This window comes from Nilaparvata lugens, chromosome 7, assembly GCF_014356525.2.
Source record: "Nilaparvata lugens isolate BPH chromosome 7, ASM1435652v1, whole genome shotgun sequence".
NCBI lineage: Eukaryota > Metazoa > Arthropoda > Insecta > Hemiptera > Delphacidae > Nilaparvata > Nilaparvata lugens.
The window spans coordinates 34248973-34271913 of NC_052510.1; the positions used below are offsets into that span (position 1 = coordinate 34248973).

The 22941-nt window shown below is 36.1% G+C and overlaps 1 protein-coding gene across 1 annotated transcript in view; it reads right to left on the minus strand.

The window, feature by feature from the left end:
• The window catches only part of LOC111051412 (E3 ubiquitin-protein ligase HERC2), a 258746-nt gene that overhangs the window by 122576 nt on the left and 113229 nt on the right, over window positions 1-22941 (minus strand). The window contains exons 42-48 of the mRNA XM_039431914.1: window positions 19611-19734; window positions 18448-18657; window positions 17393-17670; window positions 10347-10575; window positions 9153-9316; window positions 8459-8650; window positions 6470-6677 (exon numbers count right to left, since the gene is read on the minus strand). Of these exons, the coding sequence (XP_039287848.1) occupies window positions 6470-6677; window positions 8459-8650; window positions 9153-9316; window positions 10347-10575; window positions 17393-17670; window positions 18448-18657; window positions 19611-19734 (1405 nt within the window). The remainder of the gene's footprint in view (window positions 1-6469; window positions 6678-8458; window positions 8651-9152; window positions 9317-10346; window positions 10576-17392; window positions 17671-18447; window positions 18658-19610; window positions 19735-22941) is intronic.

The following is a 22941-nucleotide window of genomic DNA, read 5'->3' on the forward strand; positions in this document are numbered from 1 at the left end:
GGCGGGCAGTATGTTGAGACGGTAGGAAGGTGCCACCTGGTGGCAGAACTTTGTAATACGCATTCAGTACATAGTATGTGTTCAGTTGTTGATCAGCGCCCGAAGCGGCTCCATGTCATTTGTGTGCTTTATCAATTCATATTGTGCTAATACAATCATTTAAAGTATTGAGTTCCAAGTCTTTCAAAACCTTATAGTCCATTGCTCAAACAGGCTGGTAGAGGGTGAAATTGAAGAATGAAGAGGACAAATAAAGGAAAGAATGGGAGAGAAAAAGGAATGAATGGGAGAGAAAGATAGAAGAAAAAAAGAAAGAATAGGAGAGAAAGATAGAAAAAAGTGAGAAAAAAAGATGAGCAAATTTTGTGAGCGAGCCCACTACTAACAAATAGAGCTAATGAAATGGCATTGCATTCAATAGTTTGATCATAGATATTGAGCTTCATATGTCGATATGAAAAACGTTACTTTAGGTCCAGATTTTTTTATATCTAGGTTGGGGTCTCTACTAATCTAAAGGTGTGTACAGATATACGCGCCACAAACATGAGAAATTCACTTTTAATTAGCTGACTATAGGCTATCTTTATTTTTACAGAAACGGTAAGATACAGATATAAAAAGCTTGGCATCAGCTGATTAAAAGTGAATTGCCCATGTTCGCGGCGCGTAAATCTGTACTCACCTTTAGAGTCTGTGAGGAATTATTATCTCTTTATGCGATAATGTTTAATCACATGTATATAATAAGAGTGAGTAGGGTTGTGTTTTTTCACATCAAAACATGTCAACTTGTGGATTGCATACCGAAAAAACGGGAATGATTAAGATCTTCAAATTTCGTGCACCTCAAAGCCCAAATTTAATTTTCCTTCTAGATTTTCCAGAAATAATGTTAAAATTTAATTTATGGAACATCATACGGCATACCTATTGTTGTAGAATTTGTTTGTATAAAGGAAGCTCATAGAGAAATTGATACGCTGGTAACAATGTGTAGCAATATTATGTGTTTCAATACAGGAAGCTCATGTTTTGATACAGGAGTTTTGATACAAATGCTGGCAGCTTATTACCGGTATAGCGATTGTGATAATATTATATTTTTGTGAGTTGTTAAGTTTCAAGTAACAACCTATTGATTCTCAACCTTTCAAATTTCCAAAAAGCTGTTTTAGTAATACAATATTAGACACTGAAATTTAACAAGTAGTAAGTTAAATTATGTTATAAATGTATGTAAGAGTTTTGATTTTAAATGAAATCAATACAATAGTATAGCCAATTAGCCAACATACAATATTGTTCCACTGACAAATTTCTAAATCCGTGAAATATTGACAACTTTTTCTTTAACATAAGAGATTTATTTCAAGTATGATGAGGTTAGGTAATAATCGTTTTCTATCTATTTTGGTGGCGAATTCAATTGCGGCCCAACCTAAAATTCAACAGCATATTTGAATACTTCCGGAATTTTCTACAATTTATTTGTATCACTTCACAAATAGATGCGAGAATTAATGAATATCATTATGAATTATCAGACAGAAACAAATTAAATCTTTTTTTAAATGAAATATACTACCTACATTTATTTTCATTCTTATCACTGAAAAGATACTGAAGCAAAATAAGAGTAAGGCTAGTTTCACACTCTTTCGGTTCGTTTCGTTTTCGGCAAATTCCGATAAGTGTGAAACGATGATTCGGTTTGAATTCGGTACCGATTAGCAACCGCATAGCACCGAACGCCCCCTCGACACGAATAGGTTTCATCATATTCGAATTCGTTGATAGGGAAACGGGAAAAAACAAAGTCTTTTACACACGCTTGCCTTTTTTGTTTTTATTTTAAACTGATATCGTGATTATCTGTTTCAAAATTTTCCAAGTCAAAATCGTATGGTCAATTCATTTCTGTTAGTTCACAGGAACATTTCTTACTCAATGAATAGTTTGCTAAAAAAATATGAAAGTTATAAATTGAAACTCAGGGAGAATTTTTATTCTTTTATTCTTTTTTTTATTTTTCCACGAATATTACATGATTCCATCAATGGAGAGAAGAGATGAAGTTTATATACCATGTGTCAAAACAAGAACAAATTTTCAATTCAAAAAAATCATCTCTCTGAACATCAAAAATTAACAAAATTGAAAAGAAACTATTCAAATCATTCACAATTTTCAATTAATTTTAAAATTTTGTTGTTCAAGAAATAACATGGTATCACAATTTAACACAAGCTGTTATATTTAAATATACAAGCATGAACTGTGAAAATCCAGACACTGTTGTGTTTGAGAAGAAGATTGGAACCGTACGAATTAAAACCTGACATGTATGAAAGCCTCATTCGTTTTCGGTAACGAACCGAAAACGTACCGAACCGAATGAAACCGAAAGCGTGTGAAGCTAGCCTTATTCGGTTTGAATTCGGTACCGAATAGAAACCGTATAGAACCGAACGCCCACTTGACTCTAATAAATTCCATCAGGTTTCAATTCGTTGCTAGTGAGAGGCTTCTTTCACAAACTTTCGGTTCGGTTCGGTTCGTTTCGTTTTCGGCAAATTTCGATAAGTTTGAAACGATGATTCGGTTTGAATTCGGTACCGAATAGCAACCGCATAGCACCGAATGCCCCCTTGACACGAATAGGTTTCATTATATTCGAATTCGTTGCTAGGGAAACAGGAAAAAACAAAGTATTTTACACATGCTTGCCATTTTTGTTTTTAATTTAACCTGATATCGTGATTATCTGTTTCAAAATTTTCCAAGTCAAAATCATATGGTCAATTCATTTCTGTTAGTTCACAGAAACATTTTTTCTCAATGAATAATTTGCTATAAAAATATGAAAGATATAAATTAAAACTTTGTGAGAATTTTTATTTTTTTCGACGGATATTACATGATTTCATCAATGGAGAGAAGAGATGAAGTTTTTTATACCATGTGTCAAAACAAGGAACACATTTTCAATTAAAAAAATAATCTCTCTGAACTTCCAAAATTAACATACCGGTAATCAAAAGAAACTATTTAAATAATTCACAATTTTTAATTAACTTTAAAATTTTGTTGTTCAAGAAATAACATCTTACAATTTGACATCAAGTGTTATATTTAAATGTACCAGCATGAACTGTGAAAATCCTAACACAGCTGTGTTTGAGAAGAAAATACCTAATTAGAACCGTACGAATTAAAACCTGACATGTATGAAAGCCTCATTCGTTTTCGGTAACGAGCCGAACCGAACCGACAACGTACCGACCCGAATGAAACCGAAAGCGTGTGAAGCTAGCCTAAGGATAATGCAATGGGATTTATAACGTTGTGGTAAAATACTCGGCTTTGAAGCAAAAGATTCTCGGTTCAAATCCTGAAGCTTTAGATTTTTTTGTTCATAATTTTTTCCCTGGAAACGTATTATTATAAATTATTTTTTGAAGGAAGTTGTTCTCATTATGATTGAACTTTGATTTCATCAAATAATCTTTTAATGCAAATAAAATTTAATGTAAAATTTTGAAATCATGTTAATTAATTAATAATTAATCTTTATGTATAAAAATGAATATGTGTGTTAGTTTTTATTTGTTCCCTATAGACTTGAAAACTACTTGACAGAATGGCATGAAACTTTGGGGATATGTTGTGTGAATATTGGGGATGATTTCTGACCAGACATTTTAATAGGGAGGCTAATAAAAATTATATATTTATCACTTTACAGATCTATGTTTTTGAAATTGTCGGCCGAGCGGCTACCGAAGAACGGAAAGATGATTATGATTCAAGATCATGCTGTGATAATAATATGATTTAGAATCTAAAGTTACCAACTGTAATAAACAGATAAATTGTGTACTGGTATTAATACGGTAGTTTGGAGTTGAAGTTTACTTGATTGGTACCAACTGTACATGATGATTAGTCAGAAGACCTATACAAATAATTATCACTCCCGTATCATTGAGAAACTGGAAAATGTTGAAAAAAAATTATTCACCTCATGAAAGAGAGGGAGTGAAGGATCAAAAGAGATTCACCTCATTCATTAATTACTGAAGAATGACAGAATAATTTACATTTTTTTGAATTTAGCTTAGCTTAGGTTAATCATCCCAATGTAAGATGGAAAGAATATGGAATTATGTGTGATTCATCCTATATCGCACATTTTCTGGACCATCTATTGACAATCAAAAGCTATGAACGCATTAAATTCTGAAACACTGATATAACTCATATTTTTTTTAATTCAACACTTTACTGATAAATATATTACTACCAATTGATTGAGAAGAATATTTTTTCGGAATAATAAATGCTGCATGACTAAGCACATAGGAAGTCCATATTGAGATGTAAATGAAAATATTGATTGTCAGATAAATTTCATGATTCACAAAATGAAGTTAAGTGTGACATGAGATACATTGACTTTTGGCGGTACGAAGTTCGCCGGGCAAGCTAGTAATTTATAAAACACACATACAAATGAAACTTCACTATTTTGGAAGTATAAATCTCCACAAGCTCGAGTTTGCTCTTTTGGGGAATCAGTTCCTAAGGTTTTATTGTGTAAAATAATTTCATTAATAATGTGTATAAGTTAAAGTTTATTGTTGTTTTGTATTCATGAGGAATGAATAAATATATTAGATAAATAAAAAATTACGACATAAATGTAATATGAATAGTAATTTACTCGGACCTATTTTGTTCCTAATTTATGCTAATGATTTATTTGGAGGTAATTTTAAAGGACAGATAACAGCATTTGCAGATGATACTGCTTTGTCATATACAACACCATACATCCGATAGGTATGGATATTCAGCATGACTTGGATAGGCTGACTCTTTGGTTTTCTTGTAATAAGTTATCCATGAACATACAAAAAACTAACCACATTATGTTTAGCTTGGTGGGTAGTCAGACATTGGATGTCCCTGTTCATGTTCACTCCTGCGATTGCCTCCATGAAAACTGTAATTGTCCTGCTGTTGAGAGTGTTCCAGTCGTTAAATATCTGGGGGAATTACTGGATCAAAACTTGACATGGAAAGATCATGTACTAAAATTTAAAAATCCCTACATTTTTATTTACGTGTCTTGTATCAGTTGAAGGAATTTTGCAATCTTCGTATTCTTTAATATTGTAGGGTTTTCAGTTCTCATTTGATAGCTTTAGGCTATTACTTTAATTATTGTGAATCTGTTTGAAAAATTTTCTTGAGTGTTGTTTCTATTTTATTTTGATTCGGAAAATAATTTCCAAACATAGTATATTGTATTTGTTGTAAAGATATTTTTCTCTTTTCTGATGCTCCTGTATGCGGTTTTCAGTTTTTATTTAATAACTTTAGGCTATTACTTTAATATGATGAATCTGTTTGCAAAAATATTCTCGAGAGTTGTTTCTATTTTATTTTGATTTGAAAATTGATTTCCAAAACATAGTATATTGTATAAATTTGTTGATTTGTTGTAAAGATATTTTTCTCTTTTCTGATGCTCCTGTTTGCGGACATAATTTCTTGTGAAATTATTTGCATACAGAATTATTTTCGCTAAGATTTATTGGTGCAATGGCATGTTCGTTATGTTTATATACAGTTTTCTTTCTTATTATTAGATATATTGTTTTTATTATTATTATTATTATTATAATTATTATTATTGAATGAACAGCAATTTTATTCTTTCATTTTTGTTCATCTGTTATACTAGTTTTCCTTTACTTTTGCTATTCTGTTAATTTTTATGTTTATTTTAATAGAGGCTGTTTGTATTTTGGAATAGGTACTGTACGATATAGACATTTTATTGTACTTTTACTTCTATTTCCAACATATTATTTCATTTTTCTTTTTACATTTTCTGTAATATTATTGTTTATGCTTTCTTTGCGAGAATAAAGTTATTATTATTATTAGTATTTTCAATTATTATGAACTGATGAACGTAAAAAATTCATTTGATTTAGAAAATCGTATTATAAATTAAAAAATATATATTATTGGTTTCTCATTAAGGAGCCAGCAAAACAAGCTGTAAATGAATAATATAATTTAAAAATATTAGTAAAATAACATCATAGTAACCTTTTTGAGAATATAAAATAACAAATTAAGACAACTAGTTCGATGTTCACATTCATTTTGTGAAAAAAATGAAAATTATGTGAACATCGAAACTAGTTGATTTGATTTGTGTTTTTAATTTGTTATTTTATATTAAAAACTTCTCAAAAAGGGTACTATGATGTTATTTTACAAATAAGAAATTAACTAGCCCTTAACCTGAATATATACATTTTTCAAGTATATTTATACGCAATTTTTAAAATATATTTGAAAATGTAATATAGTAGTTATAAACAGATGCCTAAGATGAAAGGGAGTTTCTAAATCATGATATTGACCATTAATACTGATTAATACTGACTTGTAACTACTCCAATACTGCTGTGATCAGCCGATCCCCATTTGAACTTTGGAGTGACAACGTTGGCTTTTACTTTCACCTTGTCCCCAACTCTGATGGCTGACGGCACATTAGCATTTGTGCAGAGTCCAATCAACTCCACATGGATGAATCGAACCCAGTATCTTCGAGTGTCCGCCCCATCCACACTTGTTTTCTGCCATTCAACCTGTCAAACCATCAATCAATTATGAATGTTGACAATTTTATCAACAGAAGAGCATACGTTTGAAAAGTGAGTTGTTTTAAAGAAAAGAAAAAATATAATGCAGTTATTCAAGTTTTTAATAGAAATTATGAGTAGTTAATAGAATCAATAGAAAAATAGTTAACGAAGATACTAAATGAGACGTACTGTAGATGATTTATGGAGAGACTAATCGACTTCAGCAACTCCATTTCTTACATTTGTCTGAAGAGCATTTTATCAAAATCACGGTATATTTTCATTAGATTTTAAAGTGAAGAAAGCAGATTTTCTAGAAAACGTTTAGATTTCCAATGAGAGATTTCGGATTAAAAAAAAATCAAATGAGAAACTTGTAAGATCAGGTCAATATAGGAGAGACTTTTACTAGACAAAATGAAAATTTATTTAACGAGATTGATGAAAGTTTGTGAATAATTTCGATGATCGAAAGTTATTAAAAATCCAGCATATACGAGGGTCATTCAATATGTACCAAGACAAATGACTAATTTTCAAAAACGGCTAAATTGATCCATATGAAACATCAGGACATGAGTTTGGCAACCTTGCGATGATATCTGATCAAATGTCCCACCGTCTTAAACATAATCGCAAATTGATTCAGTTAACAATGGCGAGTTCGCTTGAGAATTGCACCGTGGAAGAACAACGTGCTGTGATCAGATTTTTAGTCGCAGAAGGTGGAAAAGGTAGTGAAATCCACAAAAGAATGTAGCCACACCAAAGAATGTGAATGTTTTTTTTTTAACTTAGAAGTTATATAAGAATACAATAGTAATCATTCCAGTGAAAAAAATGGATAATCAACAACGCACAAAAAATTTTAAAAGTGTACGGAGACCATTGTTTAAATCATTCAAACGTTTAGAAATGGGTAGAACAGTTTCAAAGTGGCCATACAAAAGTTTATGACAATCAACGCAGTGGACGACCAGTGAAAGTTCCTCTCTAGAATCTCGAATTTATTCGTTAAATCGGGACAATAGGCGTATTACTGTTGAAGTTATAAGTGAAAAAGTCAATGAGAGTGTTGGAACTGTCCATAACATTATTTACAACAAGCTGCAGTACAACAAAACTTGTTCAAGACGGTTGCCTAGACAACTCACGGACGCTCACAAAGAAACCCGGCTTCCAATCAGTCAACAGTGTAGAAAAATAAGTACACGACTGAAGAAAATTTTTTTCAAAAAAATGCTGTAACGAGTGATGAAACATGGATCCATCACTATAAGCCAGAGTCAAAACGACAGACAGTAAATCTGATCACGGCACGTTGTTCTTCCAAGGAGCAATTCTCAAACGGATCCACCATTGTTAACTGAGTGAATTTGCGATTATGTTTGCAAAATACGGTGGAACAACTGATCAGATGTCATCGCAAAGTTGCTGACTTCATGTCCTGAAAGTTTCATATGGATCAATTTAGCCGTTTTTGAAAATTTGTAATTTGTTTATTGAATGACCTTCGTATGAATCAAACTGCAGAATGAATTTATTTGTCATTACAATACTCAGTTCTCTAGGCTCATACTAGGCATTATACCATGAAGAAACCATGCACAATCCTATGCTATGGTTATATTATGTATTTTCAATCTATAAATGATGTGATTCAATGTAGATGTAAATGCAATGTAGATTGCCTCCAATAATTTATTAATTTATTTAAAGTACTCAATATTTAAAATTTATGTACAGTAAAATCGAATAAAATTGAAATAATCAGAGCAGTTTACCTGGAGGTTCAAGTCATACAGTCCTTCATGGTCGATTTTGATCACTCTGCCAATTTCACCTTCCTGTACTTCCTCGTAGGATTTACAGCATCGCACCAGCATATTTTCAACCACGTTGTCACGAACGTACATGGCATATTCATCATTGGTCAAGAAATCGGAACGCTTGTTGTAATGTGATGCTGTACTCGTCTGAAAACGAGAAAGCCTTCACTCAAATTTGGCATCAACAAATTGAGAATTTCTGTTGAATAAAGTATTAAATAAAAATTTAATTTCGTACAATTGGAATAAGAACCTGTGTTTCAGTTATACTGTGAATAGATAGATACATAATGAGCCGCGTATCTCCCGAAGGGAGATGGTGAGTGAAAATGGTTCATTTATGGGACTTGGTAGTGTTCTTATTTTTTAGATTCTTTGTTCTCCACTCAAACTTGTAAAACTCTTGGAGCCTCAGTTCTTCGACTTGAAGACATATTATTTGCCTCGAGTATGGTAAATTTCATTATAAAATTCTCTCAACTGGTTATTTTGTGATCATTGTTAATTCCGGTCATAACTAAAAAATGTATCCAAATTTTTAGTACAAACTGTTAATATTATCATGAACAAAATCACAAGACATGTTATAAAACTGAATTGAAAACTTCTAAATAGGCTAATTGATAAATAAAAATAAGATGTGTATTACCTCTTCAGTTAATGATATATTCATGTCATCAGTGATTGAGTCTTTATCAGAAAGTCCATCAGAAGAAGATATTGATCCTGTATCTGACAAACATTCGTCAGGATGTTCCAGAAGCCAAGCAACTAGCCTTTCTGGTGTGGGAGTTGTCTCATTCAGTGTATCTCCTGCAGAAATAAAATAATTGACAAGTATCATACTTCACGAGGATGCTGAGTGCCCAACGAGAGGACTTTGACTGTACTTCATCTCAGTTACCATACTGTCGTGTGCAGCATATTGAGGGAACTTCAAAGCTGTTCTGCTGCATTAGATAATCTTCCAAAAATTGATTGTTATAATATGGTTTTTATTTAAAATAAAAGTACAGATCAGATCTATTCTAGATTTATTACAATTTCAACCAAAATGCCAAAACTCAAACTATTTATTTGCATTTTCATTAACTTTCACAACATGTAAAGAATTTCTGCATTATCAGCTCACATAATACAATATCGACATATTCAATTATACGAATAGAATTTTGCAACGCACAGAGCATTCCGTCTGCATTATGTATGCTCACGTCTGCATGCATACGTTTGATTTTTTTCTTTTATGATCTGCATACGTCTGACTGATGTTTTATATTGAAATCACCTTTTGGGTTTTTTGCACGTATCTCGGAAACTATGCATATTACGGACATGACTATTCATTGCAAAAGTAAAGCTTACAACATTTCCTACAACTTTCATCTGACAACTTCTTCCATATCTTCCTTAGTTTTCTAGAGTAGGGTATACAATGAAATTCAAGTTAAGTGAAATACAATGAAATTTAAGTAAAGTGGAATAGAAAAATGATTATTACTTTTCATGCTTTTGTGAGATTGAATGCATGTAAAATACATTTCACTGGGATGGTCATGATTCTTGGGAGTCTCAAGTCTTATTTATTTATTCTTATAAAATTTAAATTACAATAGCTTAATTACACACTGGCCACGCTTACTTGATGGTCAGTTAATTTCCGAAAAGTATATGTGAATTTTTTTTTCATGTTGGAAATAAAATTCATTATTCATTAATTCGTATCAGACAAACACTAGAAAAAAAATGTAAATAAGATCGATCAAATCGATAAAGTGGGAGGAAATAGCACTTGGTGAACTGTTTGTTGTTTAGGAATCAAGTGTTGATTGATAAAACTGACCAGTAATTTTGATAGCGGCTTCAACAGTGCGGCGCGCAAAGCCCATCTCCATGAGTTGCGCCATGAGGGGCGAGGCCAGGGTGGGCGACGGCGAAGGCAGATTGTGAGACCGCTTTGATCGACTCATCTTGTTGTTTATCGAATCGGTCACCGACTGATAGATTGGCGGATCGTTCGCTTTCTGTTTCACTTGTGCCGATAGATACTGGCTGACAATTATTGCTGCTTCCTGGCAACATTACCATCAATCGTCAAAAATCAATTGAAAAAAAAAACACAAAACTAATCAATGAAATATGAAATTAATCAGAAAAATTATTTGGAGTAGTTCAAGGAAGCACACTGGGGCCTCTCCTATTTTTGTTGTACATAAATGATCTGTCGAGAGTAAGATTACAAGGTAGCCTGTATATGTTTGCTGACGATACTGCATTGTTGCTGTCGGGTAGAAATGTTGAAGAGGTTTACAATAAGGCTCGTAGTGACCTTGAGAAACTAAAAGATTGGTTCGATAAAAATATAATGACCCTTAATGTCGATAAAACAAAGTTTATGGACTTAAAATTGAGAAATTAAATTAAATTTTTTTTACTTAAATTGGACTTAATGGACTTAAATTTTTTTCCTGGAGTAGGGTGGGAAGGCTGAGGAGAGTCGTCATGAAGGATGTATGCTGGCTTCACCTGGTCAATGGAAACGTAAGCGGTTTAACCATTAATCCTTAATGTGAAGGTTTTATCGTCTCTGTCCACCACCTCATGGGGACCAGTGTAAGGTGGCTGAAGTGCCCTTAATATTGGTCCCTCTCGCAATACGTGGCTACATGTGGACAGTTCCTTAAACACAAAGACGCCTGGTTGACCATGTCTTGTTGCTGGAATGGGGCGTAAATGCGACATGAATTGTCTCAAGCTTGAAATAAAACTGACCGAGATGTCAAGATTATTGTCTTGTGGTTTTGAAGAAAGCAGCTCAAGGGGCAAACGAAGAGTCTCTCCATATACTAATTCGGATGTAGTAGCCTTGATATCTTCCTTGAAAACAGATCGAATACCAAGAAGTACTAGAGGCAAGGCTTCAACCCAATCAGCCTTAGCATGAGCCATAATTGCGGCTCTTAGATGGCGATGGAATTGTTCAATCATACCGTTTGATGCAGGATGCCAACTTGTACTTCTGAGTCGAATCCCAAATAGCTTGGCGAATGTGTTGAAGAGGTTGGAAGTGAATTGTGTCCCGCGATCTGTAGTCACAGTTTCTGGGAAACCAAAACGAGATATCCAGCAATCCAAAAGTGCATGACACACTGTCTCTGCAGTTATGTCAGATAGTGGATAAACTTCTGGCCATCGAGTAAAACGATTTGTGACCGTTAAGCAATATTTGAAAGATCGTGCAGGAATAAGTGGGCCAATCAGATCGACGTGGGCATGAGAAAATCTTTTTGTAGGTGTCACAAAATTTCCACAAGGAGCATGAAAATGTCGAGTAATCTTTGTTCGTTGACAACCAATACAAGCGCGAGCGCAATCTTGACAGTTCTTGTTCATGTTTGGCCAAACAAATCTGTTGCTGACTAACTTGAGTGAGCATTGGGTCCGGGATGACTCAGGTTATGGAGGCTGTCAAAGACTTGTCGTCTGAAAGGTTGTGTAAGAAACGGTCGAGGTTTCCCTGTAGATACATCACAGAGCACAGTAAGTGGTGATCCGGGAATAGGTAAACGTTCCAATGAGAGAGAAGAATTCTCTGGCGTTAGTTTCTTAAGTTCTTCATCTATTTCTTGAGATTTGACCAATAACTCATAATCAAGGGTTGTATATTAATAGCTTCAATACGTGAAAGTGTATCAGCAAAAATGTTTTGGGTGCCTTTGACATATTGTATATCTGTTGAAAACTCAGAGATGAATCGGTGGTTTAGTTGAATCGGTGGAAGTTTTTCACGGTTCTGTTGAAAAGCATAGATTGAAGGCTTGTGGTCTGTGTAGATAGTGAAAGGGTGTCCTTCTAAGAGGTGGCGAAAATGCTGCACTGCTGCATAAACCGCAAGTAGCTTACGATAGTATGCAGGCCAACCGCCTTCTTTCAACGATAATTTTTTTGAAAAGAAAGCAAGAGGTTGCCATATGCCTTCAACCAGTTGTTGTAAGCATGCTCCAACTGAATGGTTAGAAGCATCAGTAAATAAACCAAGTGGTCCGCCAATTCAGGGATGGACAAGGAGAGAAGCTGAAGAAATGCAGTTCTTGCAGGTTTCAAATGCTTCTTCAAGTTCAGGTGTCCAACCAATCGGTTGGGAGCCTTTCAAAAGTGGATTACTGATTGCGCTATGTAGAGGAGCTTCGTACTCAGAAGCATGTGGTATGAATCTCCTATAGAAATCGAGCATGCCAAGAAAACGGCGGGACCCTTGAGCGGTTTTTGGTAAAGGATATTCTTGGATTACCTTTACACGGTCTTCAGGTGCTCGAATACCGGCAGCAGATATGCTGTATCCAATAAAAGTAATCTCGGAGACACCAAAGATGCATTTTAGTGGGTTGATGACCAGGCCATACTTTACAAGACGTTTCAAAACACTTCGAATGTGATCTTCATGCTCCGCTTTAGAACGTGAATAGATGAGAATGTCATCCATATAAACAAAGCATAAATCCAATCCGTGTAAAATTCCATCCATAAATCGTTGAAAGATTTCTCCAGCATTCCGCAGACAAAATGTCATGAAAGGAAATTCAAAAAGGCCAAATGGAGTGATAATTGCGGTTTTACCGATATCTTCCTCAGCAACTGGTATCTGCTGATAAACTTTGACCAAATCGATTTTCGAAAATATTGTGCATCCATCAATAAAATAAGTAGCATCTTGTATTTGGCGAACCGGATAACGATCTGGGATTGTTCGAGCATTCAACCTGCGAAAGTCGCCACAGGGACGCCAAGATGAGTCACTTTTCGGTGCTAAGTGTAACGGAGACGACCAAGAACTCTCTGAAGGGCGAGTTTTCCAGCTTTTAACATGTCATCAAATTCTTTGCGAGCAATTTTCAATTTTTCAGGGCATAACCGGCGAACTCTACTTGAAACTGGAGGTCCCGGAGTTGTTGGAATGTGATGGACAGTCTCATGTTTTATATGTGGTGGTAAACCAGGGGGACGAGTGACCTCCGCCAACTCAGAAAGGAGAGAAGAATAAGCAGAAGAATGTTGGATGGTTGTAATGCTGCTCTGGGACAGGTTGCGAGTTAAGCCAGGTGAAGGCATCAATGATATGTTTGGTGCGACAATCTGGTACAAGGTGATAATGAGAAAGAAAATCAGAAAATCAGAAAGAAATCAGGTACGTCAACGTCAGCTATTACAAATCTCCATAAGAAATTGCGTCGGAGTCCTAACTCCGGGTTAGGAACCCATAAGTTTTGATTTTGCGGCACTTAATTCGTAATTCACAGGAGAACATCATTGTAATTTACGCCGAGGAAAACAGACAAGTCAGAGCCTGTATCAACTAGAAAATTAATTTTAGAATTTTTATCAGTGACAATAAGACGTCTATTAGATGCAGACAAGCAGCAATCAGTTGCCGCCGTTACTGATTGCTTTGGTTGTTTTCCGACCAGCTGCACGGTTTGGCACATTTCTTAGCTTTTTCTTGAAAATTATCATGGTACCAGCATAGGCCCTCTTTTGATTGGTGCGCCTTTTCACGTGCAGTTGATTTGTTTACATTTTTAGTGTTGCGGTTAGAGCTGCGTGAACGAAAACGATATTGACGTGATTGAGAAGCAGATAATTCAGCGACTTGCTTTTGTAAGTCGACAATCGCCTTTAGTAACTCATTCTCAGTACATTTTCCATGAAATGCTGCATTGACTGGAAAAGTAGATGTGTATGGTATAATCTCACTAACCTTGTCAGCCAGTTCAGCTTGTTTGTCAAGTGCCAACTCCGGTTGCGATGCGAGAATAGTTTGAACATTTGGCGGAAGACAAGAAAGCCATAATTGACACAACAAATTGTCTTGTATGCCGGTCGCATTCGCCAGAGAGCGGAGATGGCGAAGAAACTGTGACGGTTTGCGGTCGCCGAGCTCCTCCGTACTGATGAGCTGTCGAATGCGTTGCTCCTCAGACGCGGATAAACGTTCAATAATCTTGTCGCGCAAGAAAGTGTATGGGTTGAGCGGAGGAGGGTTCGCAATAACGTCCTCAACTTTGGCTGCCGTGCGTTGGTCCAATTGAGACCCAACATGATGGAATTTGGTTATCTCGTTTACGATGTTGGACAGTGTGAACTGAGATTCTGCCTGAAGGAACCATAAACGAGGTTTGTCCAACCAAAATGGTGGCAACTTTCTAGATACCCGATGTACTTCGTGGTTTTGAATGGGTTGCTGCAACTGTGCATCACGTTCACGCAGATTCGAAAATTTGTTCATCAATCATCAAATCAAATACTCACGCAAAATATTTGTGAAAATTCTTGTTTTTCAATCGTCGGGGTCACCAATATAGGAATTTAATTTGATGATTCCTATGTTGAAATCGATTAAATGGAACTAAATGAATGATGAATTAATTTTAATGTTCGAATGACAAAATTGAACTTTTGATAAATATGAAAATAAAACTGTTACGGTACAAGTGATAAACAAACTATACCAGTTGAAAACATCACAGGTGGCAATCAGATGATTCGCCACACATTCTTGAAATTGACTCATTATATCTGTTTAAAAAATGTTCAATGTTAACTGAGAGAGTCTATTACTCGGTGGCAGAGTTTATTGTTGGTAGATTTCAAGGTGGAATTCATTTTATTTTGATGAATAGTCTATAATTGTGACTGAAAATTTATTGATTTTTACTTTCCTTGCCCTATTACCATAGGTAAGGAAAATATTGCTTTCCAAAAAAATCTGGTGTGGTACACTAACACAACTTTCGTTGCTCATTGAACTGTAAGCCTCATTCTTAAAAGAGAATAATTTAGAGGAATAACATAATGACGATTGGCGGCAACATATTTGAAACTAGACTACTGTATAGATCAGACTACTGTATATGTGTATATATAATTGTTTTCACAGTACTTTTTCCTTTGTGTAAATTGTGAAATTCGATGATTTTTTTAAAAGTCGTCAAAACAGCTGTTCTACAGATTGAATATCTCGACTATGTGTTCTTTTTATTAACTGCTCTACCTACCTACCTCATGCACGAGAAGGAGTTTACAAAGTCCATTTCTCAAGGATGGGGTGGACCCCATTAGTTTCCAAGGGAGAAGACTCATGCCAGTTGACAGAGCTGTTAAATAACTAAACAGGGTATGCATTTGAAATAAATCAGTCAATCATTTTTGAGAAAATCGTGAAAAACATGGTTTTTAGTAATTATCCGCCATTTTTCTCAAGAATACTACGCAGCTCCTGCAATTTTCCCAGAAATGAGACTAACGTCAGTTGATAGGGCTCATAAATAGCTTTCCATGGTAAAAATTTGAAGAAAATCGTTAGAGCCGTTTTCGAGAAAACCGTGAAAAACATGTTTTTTTTTAGTAATTATCCGCCATTTTTCCCGCCATCTTGAATTGAACTCTATTGAATTTCTTATTGTCGGGTCCTCGTGGTATAAGGACCTTAAGTTTGAAATTTCAAGTCAATCGGTTGATTAGGAATGGAGTTATCGTGTCCACAGACATACACACACACACACACACACACACACACACCACACACACACACACACAGACCAACACCCAAAAATCATGTTTTTGGACTCAGGGGCCATTGAAACATATAGAAAACTTGAAATTGGGGAACCTTAATTTTTTTTGGAAAGCAATACTTTCCTTACCTATGGTAGTAGGACAAGGAAAGTAAAAATTTAAGGTACCCTAATTTCATGTTTTCTATACGTTTCATTACTTTCCTTGCCCTATTACCATAGGTAAGGGAAGTATTGCTTTCCAAAAAAAATTAAGGTACCCTAATTTCATGTTTTCTATAAGTTTCAAGGTCCCCTGAGTCCAAAAACATGATTTTTGGGTGTTGGTCTGTTTGTGTGTGTGTGTGTGTTGTGTGTGTGTGTGTGTGTGTGTGTGTGTGGTGTGTGTGTGTGTGTGTTTGTCTGTGAACACGATAACTCCATTCCTAATCAACCGATTGACTTGAAATTTTAAACTTAAGGTCCTTATACCATGAGGATCCGACAATAAGAAATTCAATAAAATTCAATTCAAAATGGCGGAAAAAATGGCGGATAATGGCTAAAAACCATATTTTTCACGGTTTTCTCGAAAACGGCTCTAACGATTTTCTTCAAATTTATACCCTAGATAGCTATTTATACGCCCTATCAACTGACATGAGTCTCATTTCTGGGAAAATTGCAGGAGCTCCGTAATATTCCTGAGAAGAATGAATTTTCTTGAATTTCTATCACGATTTTCTCAAAAATGACTTGACCGATTTTTTTCAAATTCATACCCTGTATAGTTATTTATCAGCTCTATTAACTGGCATGAGTCTCCTCCCTGGGAAACTAACAGGGGGTCCACCCCATCCCTGAGAAATTTACTTTGTAACCTCCTTCTCGTGCGTGAGGTAGGTAGGTAGAGCAGTTTATTCAAAAGAACACATGTCGATATTTTATTTGTAGAACAGCTGTTTTGACAACTTTTAAAAAATCCTCAAATTTCATAATTCAAACAAAGGAAAATGTAAACAATAACAATAGTATAATCATAGTTTCAACTATTTAGCCGCCAATCGGCATAATGTTATTCCCCGAAATTATCCTCTTTCAAGAATGAAGCTTATAGATCAATGAGCAAGGAAAGTTGTGTGAGTGTACCACACCAGATTTTTATTGTATGGTATTATTATATGCTATTGTATATTCTTATAATATATTGTGAGACCGATTTGACAATTTACATATCGAATGGCAATATTCCCGGAGAATGATGGTTATATAATGACAAATGATTTAATTGAATTAAATTATCATAACAAATGTTCTTTGTGATCTTGTTTATAGTGACCTCAAGTTCGGCTCGAGTGTACTCGGCCTTGAGCGGCGATGGCTGGACGGCGTTGGCAATGAGCTGATGCAGGAGGAGGGAGTGGGAGTGGCAGTCAGGCTCCATGTCGTCACACTCGTTGAGGGCGAGCGCCTCCAGCGAGGTGCCGGCGCACGGCGCCAGGGTGGGGCGCCTCAGTATGCGGCGCAGTCTCTGCTGGTACTCGATCAGCACACTGCACGCCTTCATGCTGGCTAACAGCTGCTGTTGGTTGCGCAGCAGCGCCACGTTTATCGAACCTATCCACATTCAAAATAACATTTTTATTGCATTATTTTTATAATTATGGCGGAATAAAATTTGATAAAAATGGCTCATTTTTGGAAATACATGGTAGTTACTTAAAAATGTGTTTCTTCCTTTGTTTTGGACTGTTAACTTTAAAAATGTTACATATAGTACATATAAAACAGAGTGACTGTTTTAATAACAGTCATGCACTCATTAACGTTTCCTAAAACTGATAAATTTAAACTAGATTTGAAATGTTGTATGAATTGAAATAGACATCCACATTGCAATTGACATGTTCACACCAGTATTTACTGAGACATAATTTCTAAGTGGTGAATGATGGCTTAAGCTAGGGCCACACCTGTCATGCAGCGTTCCGATCCGATCACGGCTGACAACGGCCTAGAATGGTGCATTGCATACCAAACATGTTCTTCATGTGATCACCCCTCCACCCCAAATAAATATAGGAAATGGATAGGATCAGGAAGCTGCATGACAGGTGTGGTATCGGCTCAAGTAGGGTAGGCAACAATCTACCCAATTGTAATTTTAGTTTAGGGATAAACTAAGACAGAGTTCAATTTGAACATTAGATTAACGTATAAACTATAAATACTAGAGTATTTGAAAAATCGAATATACTCTCTACTTCACTCTCATTCACCATTGATTGAGTAGAAACTGAATGTCGTTAGAACTGTACTTGACCAACAAATAAATATTCCAGATATATAAGTGATATTCATAAAGCAAAAATCATAAACTTTTTGTTTTATTACCTGGAACAGTTTTGAAGGACTGGCTGACTGTGCTAAGTGAGAGCAGAGTTGCCCAAGTATCGAGTATCGATTCAGACAGTGGCATTCGTTCCAAGCTGAACGGAGGCGATGGAACAGCTGTTACAAAATGAACAGGCAGCTTCATAGGATTTTCCGATTCGCAAAACTGAACTACCAACTTATTTTTCTGACTGATTTTGCATACGGTTCCTGAAATTGAAAAAAAATCCATGTAACGGTCGAAAAATACCAGATTTAACTTATAATAATGATAGTTGAAGAAGTAATTTTAGGAAGTTGGACATAAAATGGACGTGATTACAACTAGGGACTTTGATTTTAAAAATCTCTTAGCTATTCATGGATTTGTAATAATTGATCGGTTACATAATTGTTTTTAAATTATAAAAAACTATTTTTAATAATTAGGTAACAGTAATATTATTTTGCAATGATTTAAAAAAAAAGTAAAGGTATTGAAGGAATTGTTATATAGAAGCAGATCAGGCAATCAAATGTATGCTTAACATTCAAATGATGTCACAAATACTAACGAGGTTTCATCAAACTCCTACTAGTAAAGCAATTGAATACTCTAGAACTGATAATAAGATGTAGAATGATATCAGAACTAACATTACTCCAAATATGATCATAATTTCTATAATCGTCTTCTAAATAACCAGGTTTTTTCTTCAGATTAAACAGGAATGGTTTATCAATTATACAGTGAGTTTGATTTACTTAAAAGTTGTATTTTTTGTTATAATGTCAAAGTCAAAATTGTGTTTTGTTTCCAATATTTTAAATGTTACAGTGATTAATAATTGAATTACAAAAGAGAAAATACAGACAATGAGTTATTTTATATTATATCATACCCAAAGATTTATAATATAACAAAGTAATAAATAATTAACAAATTTTACAATAATAGATATACGATAAACCAATAATAGATAATCAAAGGCAAGAATATTTACCGTTTTGTCAAGACGAGAAGGATAAGCTAGCTGGAAGTGGAAAGAATGACTGAGAAAAAATGAAGGAAAGATCGGGCTGAAGTGCCAGGTGAGGATACGTAGAGTAATTAAAGTTAATGTTTGAATAGAATTTATAGACAAATAGCTTATAAGAGTTGTAAGTTGTGAGCACATGCATACCTTCTCCCATAGATTCACTGCTGACTGTACCACCGATGCGAACATGAGAGTCTGTCTCTCCAACAGCTAACAGGGCAGCAATGCCATTTGCTTGTAATGCTGCTGTTTCCATTTCGCTTTCGATCTGCAATCCAGAACAGTTATGATTGTAACCATTATTTTCACAATAATAATAATAATAATAATAATAATAATAATAATAATAATAATAATAATAATAATAATAATAATATTATGTGAGGTTGGGCTTGACCACCCTTTCCATGTGGTAAACAATCATACTGGGTCCGTTACCATTAAATCGTTTGCTCTGAGTAGACGTAATGAACCAAGAATGACAGCCTTCTGCATCTGACCTGCAAGCACAGCAGCAGGTCTCTCACAGGCTGGAATCGTTCTAAGGTTGGCCAAAAATGAAGGTCTCATGCCTCCCAGTACACCTACAATCAACACCACCATTCTCACAGAGTAGCCTGGGTTTAGCCTGCGCAGCTCCATTAGTAGGTCATGATATTTCGTCTGTTTTTCCTCCTCTTTGGTGACAATGTTACCCTCAGCTGGTGCTGAAAACTCAATGACATACATTGTCTTCGAAGTGATGTCAAGGAGGACAACATCAGGCTTTGTGGCTCTTAAAAGCCTGGTGGTAGAGAATGAGTAATTCCAATAAATTCGGCACCTCTCATTCCCCACAACAGATTCAATCTCCCCTGGGGCATAAGGCAGCACTGGTGTTTTGTCGATACCATATGAGTGTCTAAGATGGTAATAGAGAACTCGCAGAGCAGCATTATGTCGATGGATGTAGCCTGCAGTTGCATGCACAGAACAAGAAGACAGGATGTGCATGATCGTCTCTGGTGCTCTATGACACACCCTGCAACTGATATCAGGAACATCCATGTGCATTACTCTGCTGCGGTATGACAATGTGTTGATGACACCATCTTGACATGCCAGTATGAAACCCTCAGTCTCAGATTTCAGGGCTGCTGACTTCAGAAAAGCAAAAGTCAGTGGCTTGGACAAGCCTTGCTCCTCAACATGCCTGTAGAAAACACCATGCAAGGACTTGTCCTTATGTTGCTGCAACAGGAGTCTGGACTCAGCAGTCTTTATTCTAGCCCTGAGCTGATTAGGCTCATGCTCCTCCTCCCGATCAGTGCGAAAATCGAGACCAAGGGTATCTGCCGCATGCTGTGCTGCCTTATATAGGAAGGCCCCAACCCCTGCAACTTCATGGTCATGAACCAGCTGCATAAGGGGATCAGAGCATCTTTGTATGCTGCAGGCAAACTGTAAGGCCACCCTGTTGTGCAGATTCTCCAAACCAAGTAGACCTCTGCCCCCTTCATGCCTTGGCAGGTATATTCGGGCAACAGAAGAGCGGGGATGTAAACTTCTCTCCATGTGCATCCTTTTTCGGGTTTCCCTGTCCAGGTCCTGGAGCTCATTCCGATTCCACTTAACCACTCCAAAAGAGTAGGTGAGAACCGGCACAGCGAGCATGTTGGTGGCTTCAACTTTATTCTTACCAGATAACTCAGATGACCAGAGCCTCCTGAGTCTCCTCTTATACTCACTGCAGAGAGCCATCTTTATTTTTACAGTATCCTGAGCTTGATTCTGATCAAATCCCAGATACTGGTATGACTCTCCAGCTCTCAGGGCTCTTATTATGCTTCCATCAATAAGCTCCATTTCCTGCACCAGGCCCTGTAACCTTCCTTTCAGGAGATGTGTTACTGCACACTTGTCCAACCCGAAAGACATGCCAATATCATTTGAATATCGCTGCACCACACCTACAGCCAACTTGAGGTCAGATTTGCTAGCTGCATAAATCTTCAAGTCATCCATATAGAAAAGGTGGCTCACTCTATGGATCCTGTTTCCTGGTGTGCCACAGCAATAGCCCTTTGTTTTCTTCAGGGCAGCAGACAATGGCAGCAGTGAAATGCAGAATAGAAGAGGGCTCAATGAATCTCCTTGGAAGACACCTCTTCTATAAGTTACCACTCTAGTTGACACCATTCTCTGCTGTGATCTGACCTCAAAACGGGTTTTCCACAGGGCAAACAGATCTTCCAGGCATCTCACTATGCTTGGAGGCACAGAAAGGCATTGTAATAAGTGCACTATTAGCTGGTGTGATGTGGTATCAAATGCCTTCCTGTAATCAATCCAGGCCATGGACAGGTTACGTTTATATTGAACTGAATCTTGCATGATGCATCTATCAGCAATCAAATTTTCTTTGCAGCCCGCCATGTTCCTTTTACTGCCCCGCTGCTCAAAACACTGCTGCCATACTGGCTGAATGTGCTGCAATATTCGATCACTTATGATCCTTGTAAGGATCTTGTAGCAGACATTCAGGCAGGTGATTGGTCTATAATTGCCTGGGTTGGACAAATCACCCTTTTTGGGTAGGAGGATCGTTCTTCCTTCCACCAGCCAACCTGGGATGGGGTGATGTTCACACAAATAATTGGTGAATATCCGTGCCAAGTGACGATGGGTACAAGGCAGATGTTTCCACCAGTACCCACTAATACCATCAGGGCCTGGTGAGGCGAAGTTCCTTAAGCCTCTAATCACTCCTCTCACCTCCTCCTCAGTTACTGGTGCACAATCTTCCCTCTCATTCCGTATGGATCTGCACATGTCAGCAAAGGCCCCCAAGGCAGGAGTCTCCTTATTTAGCAGAGGCTGAACCTCATAGATTGACCCCCAGAAAGCTTCAATCTCCTCTACAGCAGGTAGTGCATTGTTTGCTTCTACAGGTTTTTGTCCCTCCAACAGTCTTGAAGGGTTGAGGCTGAATGTAGCATTATCATCAACCCATCTAACTCTCTTTTTCAAGGACTGTTGAGCAATTTTCAGTGCCTGTATCCTGTCTATACAATGTTGTTTGATAGTGAGAAGTACTCTCACATTCAAAGTGTGATGCTGTTGTCTTATCTTATGAGCTATCCTCCTTATTCTTGGGGTAAATATTCTTCCTGCTTTCAAGAAGTCAATCACACTTTGAACTCTGGATGCCTGCTGTCTAGCTGTCGTTATTTTCTTTAGAAGCTGTTCCATCCTATTCCTGGCTTTGAATATGAAGCCACCATCATTATTATTATTATTATTATTATTATTATTTTCACAATAACATTATATTATTCGGGAACATTTCATTATGAAGTTTTGGAAGTCGAATTCTGAGCTTTACCTATTCTATAATTCTATAATTCCATTTTCTAATTTTATTCTACTTCATTTTGGATTTCTAATTTTAAATATATTTTCTATCAATTCATAATCTACACCTTTCCTTATCCAT